General features: G+C 38.7%; 2 protein-coding genes across 3 annotated transcripts in view; one reads left to right on the top strand and one right to left on the bottom strand.

Moving 5' to 3' along the window:
• Nucleotides 1-14,035, bottom strand: part of susd6 (sushi domain containing 6) — a 32,230-nt gene extending 18,195 nt beyond the window's left edge. Inside the window, exons 1-2 of one of the 2 annotated variants that reach the window (XM_065256896.2) lie at nt 13,793-14,035; nt 7,855-8,012 (exon numbers count right to left, since the gene is read on the bottom strand). In XM_065256896.2, the coding sequence (XP_065112968.1) occupies nt 7,855-7,969 (115 nt within the window). In that variant the 5' untranslated portion in view covers nt 7,970-8,012; nt 13,793-14,035. The remainder of the gene's footprint in view (nt 1-7,854; nt 8,013-13,792) is intronic. The other variant, XM_065256897.2, reaches the window with a different exon arrangement.
• A 660-nt stretch (nt 14,036-14,695) lies between these two features.
• LOC135738788 (acyl-coenzyme A thioesterase 1-like) lies at nt 14,696-16,622 on the top strand. The gene is made up of 3 exons (XM_065256895.2): nt 14,696-15,262; nt 15,454-15,656; nt 15,809-16,622. Exons 1-3 carry the CDS (start codon nt 14,752-14,754, stop codon nt 16,412-16,414), a joined length of 1,320 nt encoding a protein of 439 aa, XP_065112967.1. The 5' UTR covers nt 14,696-14,751; the 3' UTR covers nt 16,415-16,622.

The following is a 16,622-nucleotide window of genomic DNA, read 5'->3' as shown; positions in this document are numbered from 1 at the left end:
GCAAGCTAGCAGTAAGCTAAAGCTAATATTTACATTATAGCGATGACGTGACGATTCTCTCAGACCAATCAGTGACCTACAGTGTTTTCGCGTCACGTTTGGTATCAGCTCGGGTCGCTTGGAACCCCAACCGAGGTGGTACGAAAAAAAGTATCGGGTACTACGTACTGCACCCAATGGAAAAGCTTCCAAAAGTAAGCTGACCCGACCCAAACTAAACTAAACCGTGGGGTACTATGCAATGGAAAAGCGCCATTAGAGGGTCGACAGTGAATTGCCACCAAATGTGGTCCATGTGGACCGATGGTGCAGTTTGTTCAGAAGCAGGGACAGTTTTAAACTTGGGAATTGTCTGCAATCCTTAAAGAAAAGAAAGGGTGGAGTACTGCATTTCAAATGTTTATGTGAATAGTTTCGCTTTTAAATTCTTATGTTATTGGTTGAATACAGTCACATCATGTGAAACCATGAGATTGGTTCTTAACATGCAAATCAAATAACAAATATAGACACTTATTCACACTAGCCTTAAACTAAAACAAGCCTTCAGTTCTTAAAGGAACAGTAGACATAAAAATTCAGTTTTAAGCAAGAATGTGGATATTCCAAATGTGTGAAATTGTCATTGATTTAAAGTGTGACATAAAAGGTCAAATATAAGGAACTGCCCGTCTGTTAGTCACTTACATTTTTACTTCCTTAAAAGGACTTTGTAAATGATTTACTTATTTTTACTTATCATTTCCTTTGTTTGTCTATGAAAAGCTGGCTTATATAACGAAAGGTGTACATTTTGTAACTGCAGCTGTGTCCCAATTCAAAGGCTGCGACCTTCTAAGGACGTATTTTAAGACCGATTGCGTCACAGCAGCGCGACTTGAGGCCAGTAAGGCCGTCCCATTTCAAAGGATGCTGAGAATGAAGCCTCAAAATGCGTCCTCATTTCTCCGCGATGTGAAGGATAGAACGAATGGATCCTTAACAGCCGAGGATATCCCAAGAGTCATTGCGCGTCTGCAACGGCTGCATATAATGGGTGGATATTCTAAAATGAACAATTAAAACCTTTATTAAATAAAAGTGTATTTATCAGAAAACATTTTTTCTTGTCACTGTTTTAGTATTATAAGTTATGTTTTGTGTTAATAATATTCTTTTTATGTTGCGTTTATTTATGAGGTTGATTAATTTGGTAAACTGTTGAATAGTTTAATATACATCAACGTGCCATATTTATAAAATAAAATAATAATTTTTCTGATGTCATATTTATTTTAATAAGTCAGAAACGTGCAGGCGGGCGCGTGCAGCAGGTGATGCTAATTATGGATCCTCCGAAGGTTAGACCGTCTCATTTCAGTTCTCTTCGCGAACTTCTGAGGCTTCCACCTTGAAAGACCGAGTGCTCATCTTTTAAGGTCGAATGCTCATAAGGTTGCAGCCCTTGAAATGGGACACAGCTTGCATCACCATGAGAAGAACCAGTGAGGCTAGAATATTGTCATTAAATGCAACGAGAATAGATTTTAATAAAGCTTTTATAAGTCCCACTGTGCTAAATTATGCAATTGTGTGATTTCCCTCATGTGTAATGAATATTGGAAATACAGACTGTAGCATATTTAAAGGGATAGTTCGCCCAAAAATAAAAAAGTCCAATCAAAAGCCCCAATGACACCCATAGCAGCAAAAAAGGAATACTATGGAAGTCAATAGGGCTTCTGATCAGTTTGGTTACAAACATTTCTTAAAATATCTTCCTTTGTGTTCATCAGAACAAAGAAATTTATACAGGTTTGTGACAACATGAGAGTGAGTAAATTAGCAAACACTGACATATGAGAGCAAAAAATATAGATTATAGAAAGAAAAAGGGAAGACATAAAAAAATTGGTTAATATTGGATTCTCATTATAAAAAGCAATTTCAAGAAAATATCCTATTTCCCATTACAGCCCTTTCCTAGTAATGATTGACTAGACATGAATCTTTAAACTCTTAATAGATTGCCATCTGTGTTTGAGCACAAATACAAGGGTGTGGAGGGGTGTGCCTGGGTAAATATGTAAAAAACCAAACATGCTACATGCTAAGCTAGCTGTATTTTGGTTTCAGTAAACCACTAAGAATGGTGCCCATGAGCACTCTTGCAAATCAGAAAATAACCCTATATGCATTTCAAGCGTGTATTAATAAAGGTTACAGGACTGCAAGTACACATCAAGTAAAGAACACATATAACTGTTTTATCACAATGAAAACAAGATGTTTGACCAAACTGACTTGGCCAAATAAACAAGAATGATTTATGTCATTCCTAGCTGTAGTGTAGCAAAGACATCCCATGAGCCAGCTCCCACACAAACATAAAAGATTTGGCATATTGCAGATGTTTGCTAAACTAAGGATGTTAGTAATTTTGCAAGCACACTGTTACCATTTAAAAGCAGATCAATTTAATTATGAAGTTGTATTGTACACTGCAACTTATAAGACTTAGTTTTACACCAGCCGCATTTGACGCTTGAACATTTTGAGTTTACTCGCTTCATTCGCTCGTAAAATTCTAGTCATTGTGACATTCACGTGGAAATTTGCGTCATGGGAGGGCTTCTGTGACTCCGCTCGCTTTCTGTAATCACGTCACTACTAGAGCAAGCTCCTGATTGGTTAACGCGGCATTAAAATGTTAAATTTTTCAACTAGCTTCATTGCCGTGAACTAGACGTGCGAATGAGGCGGAATCGGGTCTACCGCGCTAAACACCTCATTCGCACTGTGAGACCTCCAGACGCGCGTCAACATGTCTTCACATTGACGTAACATTGATATCAATCTCGCTTCACGCCTCGACAGTGGCTGGTCTGAACGCAGCATTAGGCAATATATTAACTTGATATATTGGACACTATGCATACTTGTTTTGTTCTCACTTATTTCCCTTCATTTGGATTACACTTTGGTGCTTTATGGATTTATGTTTTGTATGATTCATATTTTGGTACGAGAACTATAAGGTTAAGCACAAAGTTAAGCTTCACCCAAAAAACTGCAATGCACTCCAGGTCTGATAACATCAGTGTAAAGGAATCATCTATAACGGTTTCTAAATTGCTGAATACTTATGGTAGAAAGGAAATCAGATTAAAACCACAGTAGAGTAAGTGCTCACAACAGAACAAGCATCAGCCTCCTCCACTCAAGTTCTCATCACATATGTGGTTGCAGCTGTTGAGGCAATCGATAGCTGTCAGGCAGTTTGTTGCCCTAACTTGTAGTGCTTCACCTGGCCATGTTCACGTGGCCCACAGTTGTGTTTCAATCCAGAGAGACACTGGCACCTTATTACAGCAGACAACTTTACCAAAGCCTACATGACTATAACTCGAAACCTTGAGGGAAAAACATTCACTTCTCACTTGAAGAGGGGAAGCAGGCATTTACACATGTATTGCCTACCTAAAGTTTTGGAGAACAAGAAGTATCACAATACAACAGAACAGACATTTACATACCGCATTGAATTCATCACACTTATTGGGGAATTTATTGCATTCTTGATCCCACACAAACCACATCCTGGAGCAGAATGCTGCTTCTGTTTTATTTTACATCTGTGTATTAAATGATACCTTTAAAAATTTTAACAAATGTACTACCATGTACAAGAATCCCTTAACATTGAACCACGTTTTCTCGAGTTTAAAACATCCTTAATTCTGTAAACATGATTCAAAACAGAAGAAATCATCGGATTAGCATTTTACGAGCTGTTTGTTAGATGTCACCACCTCATCCGTTCAATTATTTTCAATTCGCAATTGCCTGCTTGCCGTGTTTAGGTGAGAAGTAACACTATAGCTAACATAAAACCATATGGAAGTAGTATTTCGGAGTAAGATGTGAATAACGTGAGAAATTCCTGGATATCACAAAGTTAGTGCTAAAAACAGAGTGACTTCAGCGTGTGCCTTCAGGGAGCTTTTTGTCGTTCTCACAGACTGAAAAAGCCTGCACTTTCATTGGCCTGTGATAGGGCTGGGCGATAATTCGATAACGATAATTTTACCGATATAAACTTTTTCGATAAAACGATAAGGACAGTTCGATAAGTGATCGATAATGTTTAAGCACTGTGCGTAATGTTGCGCGAGCACTTCCGGATGCGGCACGCGCTCTTGGTTTACAATCACAGTGACAGTCAGACTTGAAGGAGTGGAAGATGAGGCAAGTTATTCATTTATTAGTAGAGACCTATGATTTTCGCGATGCGGATAACGCGGACGGAATCACGGAATCCAAATGCGCGGAAACATTTTCTTGTGTGTAATGTTGGACGCGCAAACAGGGTTCGTCAAACACAGCAGACACAGGTGCGTGCAGTATACTGTACTTTCATTCAGCGTCCGCCTTGCGCACGCACACGTCCGCACAGCTTTAAAAGTATATTTACAGGACATTCACAAATTCAGGAAACTGAGGAAAAGCAGCAGATCCACCACTGCAGTGAATATAGTGTTTGGGTATGTGCGCTCCCACAGCAACGTGACACTCTTGACATCCATTTATCAGCGTGTATAGCTCGTTATATGTATAACACACGCGTGATCACTGAACTAAGTTTTCTTTCTTGTTTAAGTGAACATAAACAGCTGTTACTCAGTATATTGAAACTTAAAGCAGTCTGTCTTGGGTCTTAAAGTGACAGTAGTCTGCTGCTTTTGTGTCAGAAATGTGTTGATTTCATAACAAATAGATTTACATTTAATACAGATGCATTAAAACAAGATTTTAGTTTTTGTATTTGTCATGTTCTGAATAAAAAGTAGTTTAAAACCATTATTAACTGTCTGGTTTTTACAATTTTCATTCAGGAGCAAAAATCTGCCTTTAAATTTGACAGGAGTAAAGATTTGTTATTTATCATGATAATTATCGATATCGACTGATATGGAAAACATTTTCTCGACAATTTTTTGGGTCATATCGCCCAGCCCTAGCCTGTGAGCACTGCAAGGCTTTCTGCTGCTTTCCTGTGCTACTTCCTTTTGTTTGCATTAGATTGATAAGCTTATGCAATAGTCAATTCATAAAGCAACTTAAACTACAATCTTAAACTACATCATTTAAGAAAAACTATCTGGTGCATTTGTACATCTCGGTGCTTTGTGCTCTAAAATCATTTTAGGGAAAAAAATGATTATAGCGAGTATTTTATGCTTTTATGCGAGTTTGCTTAAAGGGGACACATCATGAAAATCGGACTTTTCCCATGTTTAGTGCTATAATTGGGTCCCCAGTGCTTCTATCAACCTAGAAAATGTGAAAAAGACAAACCCAGTTACTTAGTTTTGGTAAACCATTTTCTGCAAGCATGTAAAAAAATATGTCATTGAAATTTGGGTCCCCTTGTGATGTCAGAAGGGGATAGTACAGCCCCTTAACTCTTTCCCCGCCATTGACGAGATATCTCGTCAATTAAGAGAAAACGCTTCCCCGCCAATGACGAGATTTTCCGTCTTTCCGCAATACCGCTATTATCCGCAATAATATAATATAATATAATACCGCAACTTTTTAAACCCGGAAGTATTGCCCTATGGCAAGCAGCTGCATGTCCGTTTTAAAGATCGCTCTGAATGGGATCTCTATGAAAAGTCCGTCACAAAAATGGAATTATCTCTGCTTTTTACTCAAAATGAGGTGTTTTTGCAGAAACCTACCCATATTCAAAAGCTGATTACAAAAGAACCACTGAAGGTAGGAAGAAATTTTTTTTTTGTTTGAAAGCAGAGGGTCTGTTCTTTCATTTGGTATATTGTATGTTTATATATTCAAAGAAAAACATTTTCTGGAAGGCATTAAACTTTGGTGAAAATCATGAAAAACGCTGGCGCTGGCTGGCAACTTTTTTTAAAAACGCTGGCGGTGAAAGAGTTAATCTTCACTATCCAACCACAACACTGTCATTTAGTGCAGAGTAGTGATAGACCGATATATATCGGCCAGCCGATTTTTGCTAATTTTATGTGTATCGCATCGGCGATATGTGGCTGCTGTGTTCGCCGACAGTTTTTTCCGGAGTGTTGGAAGCCGCAAGCGATTGCAGGTCATGTGACTAAAAACAACCAACCTTTCCATGACAACATCGAAGCTCGGCCTAACAGCTGATCATAGCTGGACAAAGTGGGTTTTTATTTCTCATCTATATATATATTTGTAGTAGTAAAGTGGTAGAAATCACTATCCTTTGCTGACGAGTTCCTCGTCATTGTAACATTTGGCATCATCATTGTGTAATTTTTATTATGTAAATTCAGTGAGCAAAAGCAGTATCTGCTACAAATATCGGCTCAAGAAAATCGGCAGCCTGTATCGGTCATCGGCTAAGGTTGATGGGGAAAAAAAAAATCGGTATCGGCACAAAAAAATCCATATCGGTTGATCCCTAGTTCAGAGATCAGCTCATTTGCATCTTAATAGCCAAAGTATGGCAGTTTATGCATAGAGATTCATGACCTGTCTGACCAACACAGGGTACCATGGTAAAGAATCCCAGGTCCTTCACAAACTACTTGTTCGAAAGTGAAGTGCACCGCTATCAGCCACAATCTTTTAAACTTTAGCACCCATAACACATCACTTTAACTAACAGCTGTTGTTGTTATGGCTAGTTAAGGTGAGACTTCCTTTGAAATTTTGAAATTATTAAATAGTACATGCTTCATCTTTGAGGGTCACGACGCAGAAAAAAAAAAACGGGAAAGGGGTAAACAGAATATACAGCCAACATTATGACACAATATCATCCACAGACTTTCATCTATCGACCTTGAAAAATCATCCCTTCTGTCTGCTGCTCAGGCTGTGAGAAGGACGAACGTGTGGCGTTTAGCCGATGTACTAGATTCATGCCAAACACGTGTATGCGCAGATGTACGCCCATGCATACACACACATCATGCCTTTACCACAGGCATCGCTCGGGACATTTCAGTGCCTGGTTTGACCTTGCGGTGCAATCGAATCAATATGGAAATGTAGCCACATGGTATCAGCACTTTCACTGAATGCCAACATTCCTATATCATTTACTCCCCAAACGCTATGCATTTAATGGTTTACTCAATATATACGCACGAATGACACTTGGTTGGGCTGTGTTCATGTGTTATTAAGAGATAGCGGTGTGGTTTTAGTGACACGCAGTTAGACAATGGCTTGTCGAGCCTTCAAGTTACAAGGCCATGCGTTCTGTGGTTGAAAACTTGTGGGTGTCCATCTCAAATCCATTATGTAGTGTAGGATACAGAGCTATGTTAGATGAGACTGTCATATACAGGGGCAACTGCCTAACACATAACCCTGTGGAGAAAGAGAGAGCAAGAGAGAGAGAGAGCGAGAGACCATCCCCCACCTAAAGCACCTCCCAGATGCTCCACTGAAAACAAAGAAACGATGCTCATTTCATGCATCCGATTGCTTAAGTCTAACAGTCGCATCTGCTATCAGAGCAATCAGAATAGTGGAAACAATAGACATTGTTCCTGCACCCAAACCTTCTGTTTTGTGTTTTAAAAATCAAGGCTTCTTCTAAATAACACTGACCCTGTAAACCATCCGTGACTCAAAATTGTGCAGAAACACTTCAATACAACAAACTGACAGACCAATGCCCAACACAAAAGACAGCCTACATTAGAGATTTCACACTCAGGATATTATATTAAACAAAATCAATGAAGCTGTGAGCACTTTACCAACCACTGTGAAGAATATGAGAACATATCAGTGCTGAAAGACTGTAAGAGTGGAGGCTGAAGATACAGAGGAGATTTCTGTGAATAATCTTACCTGAAGCTTGACCTGCAGGGAGCATACTGAGGAGGAGGAGGAGCAGCAGGGATGTGCCGGCCACCCTGTGAGCGAGCGAGGCTCTTGTCTCACACGCTACCATTCCATTGCACATCTTTTAGCCTTGCTTGTGCAGCAAGAGTCCACGCCGGCTGAACCTGGTGACACAAAGCACACATGTATTATTTATTTATTTATATTATCTGTCAGCGTTTACTTACTCTTAAGTTGTTCCAAATTTCTATACATTTTGATGTTCTGCTAAATACAAAGGAAGATATTTTTTAAAAACGTTTGTAAGCAACCAGATCTGGGGCACCCTTGACCACTTCAATGCTGCCCCAGATCTGTTTTGCTATTAAAATTTTTTTAAATATCTTTATTTGTGTTCAGCAAAACAAAGAAATTTATACCGGTTTGAGGGTAAGTAAACGATGACAAAATGTAAATTTTTCAGTGAACTCTCCCTTTAAAAAGTATATTAAATCCAAAACTGGAGGAGTAGCTAAAACAAGGCGTGTTAATAAGTTGTTCCATAGAAAGCTCTGTAGATTTCCACCGAATTAAAACACCACCCTGTGCCAACATGTTTATTAAATAGTTTGGTTTATTTAATAATGCTTTGAGCTAGGGCTGGGCGATATGACCCAAAAAATTATCGAGAAAATGTTTTACATATCAGTCGATATCGATAATTATCATGATAAATAACAAATCTTTACTCCTGTCAAATTTAAAGGCAGATTTTTGCTCCTGAATGAAAATTGTAAAAACCAGACAGTTAATAATGGTTTTAAACTACTTTTTATTCAGAACATGACAAATACAAAAACTAAAATCTTGTTTTAATGCATCTGTATTAAATGTAAATCTATTTGTTATGAAATCAACACATTTCTGACACAAAAGCAGCAGACTACTGTCACTTTAAGACCCAAGACAGACTGCTTTAAGTTTCAATATACTGAGTAACAGCTGTTTATGTTCACTTAAACAAGAAAGAAAACTTAGTTCAGTGATCACGCGTGTGTTATACATATACGAGCTATAGACGCTGATAAATGGATGTCAAGAGTGTCACGTTGCTGTGGGAGTGCACATACCCAAACACTATATTCACTGCAGTGGTGGATCTGCTGTTTTTCCTCAGTTTCCTGAATTTGTGAATGTCCTGTAAATATACTTTTAAAGCTGTGAGGACGTGTGCGTGCGCAAGGCGGACGCTGAATGAAAGTACAGTATACTGCACGCACCTGTGTCTGCTGTGTTTGACGAACCCTGTTTGCGCGTCCAACATTACACACAAGAAAATGTTTCCGCGCATTTGGATTCCGTGATTCCGTCCTTGTTATCCGCATCGCGAAAATCATAGGTCTCTACTAATAAATTAATAACTTGCCTCATCTTCCACTCCTTCAAGTCTGACTGTCACTGTGATCGTAAACCAAGAGCGCGTGCCGCATCCGGAAGTGCTCGCTCAACATTACGCACAGTGCTTAAACATTATCGATCACTTATCGAACTGTCCTTATCGTTTTATCGAAAAAGTTTATATCGGTAAAATTATCGTTATCGAATTATCGCCCAGCCCTACTTTGAGCTAAAAGCGTAGGTGTTGTTAACACATTTAACTGTACTGTTACTGTAAATCCTGTAATTCTTACAATCAGTCCGAAGTTCCAGTGCAGTAAAAGCCAACAATGCAATGGATGTTTCATGCAAATAATCCTTTTATTTTCAACAGGGTTTTTACCGAAAACAAACAGAAGATATGAGAACAGAGAAACTAAACTGCAGTCACGCTAGATTTCACACGCTGGCTTTTAATGACAAACAAAGTACAGATGCTGTAGCTGTAAAGTATCTATGTGGCATATGGCTTGTTGTTTACATTTTGTATAAAAACTATCAGCAAACTGACACAACTGAGAGTCAGAATCAGATTAGGTTGCACTCAAGAGAAAAAACGACGCCACGATCATTATACAACTGAAAGCAGGTGCAAGATGGCTCTGCTAAGTAAGAACTAGCCAGTTGTCAACATTCCTCCAGAAGACATACATGTGTGTGTTGGCCAAGCCTAAGTTATTTATCGTCACTGTCTGATGAAAACCACGTATGCCCATTTTGCCGATTTTGAGATTTTTCGACGGATTGAATGTCCAGGTTCATTTCTGTATACAGTATGCTTCACATATCTAAATGGCCAATGAAAAGTTGTGAAATCATGTCATCTGATTTTCACGTATATCCATTTGGTGTCAAAGCTGTCAATCACGCCGCGTATCTCCCGCCCTGTGGAAGCATCTCGCCGGTCTCGTAAAGTATCATCGAAGCTCAGCACTGGATAGACGAATAAACATAGCCTCGTGAGACAATGACTTTCCTTCATCGAGGTAAACGTTTCCCCCCTGACGCCAGACGTACGTCTGAGTGACAAAATTACAGTAGGACTGTGCAAACAAAGTATCTGTCTAGCATTACCATGTCAGTGTATTGATTCATTGTCCCTTCATAGTTTGCATGAGACATTTAATACATTTATAATTAATATTAAATAAACTAAGTGTATTTAATAAACTAAGACGTAGGCTATTTAATAAACTGAGCGTATTCATCTGTCAATATGAAACGCGACTTGGCCATTCTAATAAATGATCGGAAGAACGCGTATCGACCACCGTTACTGTAAAATATGCACGTATGTCCATTTAAACTAAATTTTGGTCAAATGTGGATTATATCATTACACTGGCAAGAATATGGTTACATGTAAAAATGCTGTACCAAGTATGACAACGCTACATTCAACTGCTTTTGAAATACAGTGTTTTTGTCACTTCCTGAAAAGTAACCATTTTGGACATACGTGAGATTCATTGGGCAGCGACGATATGACAAGAGGTGAAGAAAGCAGAACAAGCTTTAAGACACCCAGTCACAGGGCACTCAGGTCCCCAGAACAAGCAGGATGCTGCTTATACATCCATGGCCCCTATGTGATGCCAATCTGCCATCACCACACCTTTCCTCACTACAGAGAAGCACCAGGTTGGCACCAAAGCACAAGGAGTGTGACGTACATCACACTGGCAAAGAGGAGCCCTCCTGCTGCCTCATGTACTAAACAGACTGCCGCAGAAGAACATTCTGCAACAAACTGCTCAGTGCCAACAGAATCCCAGAATGGGAGAGCAGCAAATAAGGCTGCATTTGGTAAAGTGACTGATCACTTAGGTGTTGTACAGATGGCAGGACCACAGCAAGAATACAGGGCTGTTATGCTACATAAATTACCAGCAATAACACAGCTGCTGGAAAGTTTTTCTTTTTTATTGAAATGAATTAAAGATTTGTTCGAGGTAGTTAACCATGAGTACCAAATAACTTCAAAGGGTTTAACCAGATTTATTTAGGATTTAAACGGAATCTTATGGAAAAACAAATAAAGCCATAATCTTGTCACACCAGTCAATTCTTTTGAAGTAGGAAATACTGCCATAACCAGGCCAGACGCCAAAAGAAATGCGTCAACGTGGTTCCTGCCATCATGTTCCATTTTATCATACCAAAGATGCCTTTGGGTTCTAACGAAAAGGCAAGAAACAGGCAAATGCAAAACCGTTCAGCACATCTAAAGAGAAAGAGAGGAAAACAGGTTTGAGGAAAATTTATATCTGGGAACGGTGACGCTTATGCTCGGTTCACTTTAAACCATACGATTTTGTCTTAATTTTAGAATGATCCATTTGTCGTAGGGTGATTTGTAAACGACAGTGGGTGTCAGAATGAAATACTCGATTGTTTTATATCATATAGCACGTATTCACGATTTCCTGACAGAAACACTAGCATGTTTAATTTTTTTTTATTTGGTCGTGGATAACAGCTTCCCCACATCTGTTATATTGACTAACGACAACAATACCCTTACCTTTATAGCAAATAATTCATTAATGATTTGATTTTCATGATTATTGGTTGCTAGTTCCGCCTCTTTGATGACATCATTCACACCGTTAAGGACAGTAAGCGATTATCCGTCGAGATGCAACGTTTAGTTTTTATCCACAACACAACAAGACCTCAGGAGTCAAAATCGCATAACCTGACACAGTGACATCACAACATACAAAAAATGCATAGCCTGAACCAGGCATGAGTCAAAGACAGTTAAGAAAGAGTCTCTTGTTCAGGGTATTATGCTCACACCGTTTCTTTATCTACATCTTTACACACACAGAAAGAGGTGGTCCACAGGGGTTTGTGGTTAAAAGATGTCAAGTGTTCAAGCCATAGCTGCATTTCCCTTATAGGTTAATTCTGTAAACACTATACAAACAGCTTAATTATCCAACAATAAGCACAAAATATCCATATTTCAATATTTGAACTTTTAAATAACATTTTAAGAAATGTTGAGCAATGTACTAGCAACTCAAAGGGTGTGGGTTTGATTCCGGGAACTGAGAAAATACTGAGAAAATGTAGAACCTGAATGGAAGTCTCTCTGTCAAATGCATAAAGTAAGTGACGTCTAGCAAATGTATAAATGTAAAAGTTAAAAGCTCCGATAGTCCAAGATTGCGACTGAAATAGTTAATAAAGTTGTATGCTGATTGTAATAAGAATAACCAACACATTATAACGCAATTTAGTCGTAGGCAGATGATAACACTAATCTTGTTTTTACGACGAGAAATGGCAATGACATTTTCACCTCCCCGACTCGATAGGCATTCAACCCACTCTGAAATAAACAAAACGTTTATACACCTTAACCTTAAGTTCAAAAGTTGACAGCTATTTAGAGCAGGACATAACCCGATTACTTAAGTGTGTATGTGTGTTGAAGGATATTGTAGTTATTTGTATAAATCAGAAATAAGCCCCAGTATTCTCGGGTTTAAAGTCACACGCGCCGACACGTGCAACTGTTCCGAGCTCGAGTACAACAAAGAGAACAGACTGTAAGTACTGCCGTCAAACTACTGTGGATACAGTATGAACACAATACAAATACACAAAAATAAGAAAGGATAGGAAAAGATGGACCATTATAGCGAATGGTTAGGCTTTCTTCTTAAAAGAAAGATTTGTTTGAACTTTAAGAAAACTAGTTTTTAAAGTCCCCCAATGCTATGTGTACACTGTTTACGGCACAGTGCGTATGTGTTTGCTTTCACTTTATGCGCTTCGGCCTATTTGCATCACAGTAAAATAAAACGAATATTATAAATACATATTATCAAAAGAAAACACGACATGAACACGGTAACACTGTCATAGTAAGTAGTTAGTAGGTGGCTGACGCAAAAAACCAAAACCCTACACAGATATTTGATATCTTTGTCGGCGCCCCACATACATAGGTAATAGCTTAACAGATTTTAAAAATACACGACTAAGCAAAACATTAACGAACACGGAAATATACGTTGACTAATGAAAACCAAAATATTTAACAGCTTAGTAAAATGGCAGCTTATAGGTAATAGCAAGCTAACAACAGGCTTTGTCCGCATCGCCCGACCGGCGACTTTTGTAATCGCGTTATGACACTTTAATTACACATCATGTTTTCTACATAAAACTCGTTAATTTAAATCTTAAGGAGCGTGGGGTGTACGTGTTTTTAAAATAATCGGGATTATTAATAATACATACACTTTGTGATACAGTGTGATCGAAACAGTGCTTTGGATAAGATTGCGATTTACTAGCGAGCTAGGATAGTCGTGTCCGTAAATATTAAAGTCCGTAACTCACCAAACTACTCTTGTTTCTGTATTTTAGTGTAAAGAATTAATCGTTTGGCTATCGGTAAATGTTAGCATTTACGCTAACCACTGGTTCTGATCATAAACACTCTGCGTGGCTAACCTTGTTAGCTCAGCTAACTAACGTTAACCTTCACAGCGCAAAGAAAAGATCTTACCAGTGAATGCCCTCCTCTTCAACAGTCAGTATCGGGTTACCATGGAGCTGCTTTAAATGAATGAAAATACCAGGATTATAACAATCGTCGTCAGTATAAATATCTTTGGAGATTTTGACGGCTCTTCTTCTTGATCTGATCATCCGTCTACGGGGAAGCTTTGAGAGCAGCCAGCAGCGGAGCCAGATCGAAGTACCTCCCAAGCATAGCGCTCAGAGCTCCACCAGTGGCCTCGCTCTCACACCGTCTCCATGACGACCAGGCCGAACTGTACGAGAAAGGGGCGGAGTTTAGGAGATATGCTAGTTCATGAGAAATCAGCTGTAACTTGGAATAAGCAGTGCTATTATTTTTTATAAATCATATAGTAATTCTTGCGAGATTATTTATACTAAAAGCTAAATATATGAACACCCACATTCCTTTCAGTTTTTAAGTGAAATGCAGGTATAGAAAAATAATATTTGGAAACTGTGTAAAAAATATACATATAATAGAAAAACAAACATATATAAATACAAATATATATATTCCTTCTATATATTTCATAATTGTATCAAATGTTTTGAGAGTTATGCAAGTTCTATTCGTTTCTAATTGACAGGTTTTTGTCTATAGTATTGTCTAAAAACTTTTAAGAAGCTGGGCAATACAACACAGACGGTCCTGTTTCAGCTGTCAACAGATACTTGAATAACGGCATTTTCCTTCACATGATACTTGATACTATTGTTACATTATAAATGTTTATTAAATACTTTTATTAAATACTTTTATTTAATTTGAATTGTCCATAATGTGTTATTTAGGTGTAATATTTTTCATCTTATACGTATAGGTATCATACTTGTCTGTTTTAGACAGAAAAACAAACTTCAAAGAAATAACTATCCAAACTTCCGTATCCTCCGAACTCTAGAGGGCACCATCGTCATCCTGGTCATTGTCCAACGGCTGAAATGTTGTCGGCAGTCAACTTCGTGTTTCGACCATTCGCAAGAAAAACTCTTGCAAAAATGCAATATACCACAGGGGTCAACATTGGTTTGTCGCCCAGTTACAAATGCTCATTTGAAGACCCAGTGCACGTGACCGTAAGGGGTTTAAATCCGCAACAACGCGTGGATCTGCGCTCACAGATTACGGATGATAATGGTTTTGTCTTTAAAGCTTCAGCCACATACAAAGCAGACGACAGTGGTCAAGTTGACCTTAGCGGACACCCCTCGCTTGGTGGCAGCTACACCGGTATTGAACCAATGGGCTTATTCTGGTCACTGAAAGCTGATGAGCAAATCTGCAAGTTTGCAAAAACAGATGTGACGCGTCCTGCTCTTGTTGACATTGAGGTGTTAAGCAATGATAAAGTCATTGCTAAAGCGACAAATGAGAGACACTGCATGGCTGAAGGTGTCCGGAGAGTTCCTTTAACCGAAGGCAGAATCAGAGGAGTTCTTTTCATGCCACCTGGTAAGTTAAATCCCACTTTTATTTTTATATTTATGAACTGACATGACATATTCTGTGTCTTACAGCACCCCTCAGTGGTGAAAATGGACAGATGCCGTCTAATACTCCTAATAGATTTTAGGTCAGACTCAGATTGAAATTTGTTAAAGCACAAAAAAAAGGTCTTAATGCTAAGTGTATTTGTTATTCAGGAACAGGACCATTTCCTGGGATTTTGGATACATATGTATTCAGAGGAGGTCCTTTTGAGTTGAGGGCAGCTCTGCTGGCAAAGCAAGGGTTTGCTGTGTTAGCCTTGGCCTTTCAGGGTTATCAAGATTTACCCAAAAAAGCCGAAAAATTTGATTTGGAGTATTTTGAAGAGGGTATAACATTTCTGCGACAGCAGCCTGAGGTCAGTATACACACACATCCCTTCCTTGTTATTAAAGCATTTTAAGCAGTTGCACAAAACACAGCAAAATCTCTCAAAAGTATCACAAATGTAATTTTGAATATTGGTAATCTACATCAGTCATTTCCAGCATTTCTTACCTTTATTCATAGGTCAAAGGCCAAAAAATAGGCCTAATTTCTATCTCAAAAAGTGGAGATCTCGCTTTGTCAATGGCATCTTTCCTGTCTGGCATATCGGCTACAGTTTGGATCAATGGATGTAATGCAAATACACTGGTGCCTATCCACTACAAAGACATTTGCCTTCCACCCCTGCTTTGGGACACTGGTAGAATAAATTTTACACCATCAGGCATGTTAGATATTGGGGATGTTATGAATGACCCCATGTCTGAAGAAAACCACCCATGTGTTATACCCATTGAGCGTGCTACGGGTAGCTTTATGTTTATAATGTCAGAAGCTGACAGAAATTGGCAAAGTGCCTATTATGCAAGATTAGCATGCGATAGACTCAAAGCGCATGGGAAAAATAACTACGAGCTGGTGGCATATGAAAAGGCAGGTCACTTTATTGAGGTGCCCTATATGCCATTTTGTCTCGCAAACTATCATGCCGCAGCAGGCCAAGTGGTTTATTTTGGTGGGGAGCCCAAGGCCCATTCAGAGGCGCAGTTGGATGCATGGTCAAAGATTTTGACTTTTTTCAAAAAACACTTGGGTGCTGCTGATTACAACTACAAATCAATGCTTTAAAATGTGATCTACATGAAACTGGAGGAAGGATTCAAGAACTGCATCCTCGTTATATTAATAGACTTCTAGTTACCCATATGTTTCTAGTTAATCAAGCCATTAAGATCAAGCCACTGTTTGATTAAGTGTGATTTGCTTCTAATCCCACTGATATGTTTGTTTTTCATACAAAGTATTTGTTAATAAAATAAAAATCTTCCTTCCAGTC

Source organism: Paramisgurnus dabryanus, chromosome 12, assembly GCF_030506205.2.
Source record: "Paramisgurnus dabryanus chromosome 12, PD_genome_1.1, whole genome shotgun sequence".
Taxonomy (NCBI): domain Eukaryota; kingdom Metazoa; phylum Chordata; class Actinopteri; order Cypriniformes; family Cobitidae; genus Paramisgurnus; species Paramisgurnus dabryanus.
Note: the sequence above shows the minus strand (reverse complement) of the source record. Positions and strands in the feature narration are given on the sequence as shown.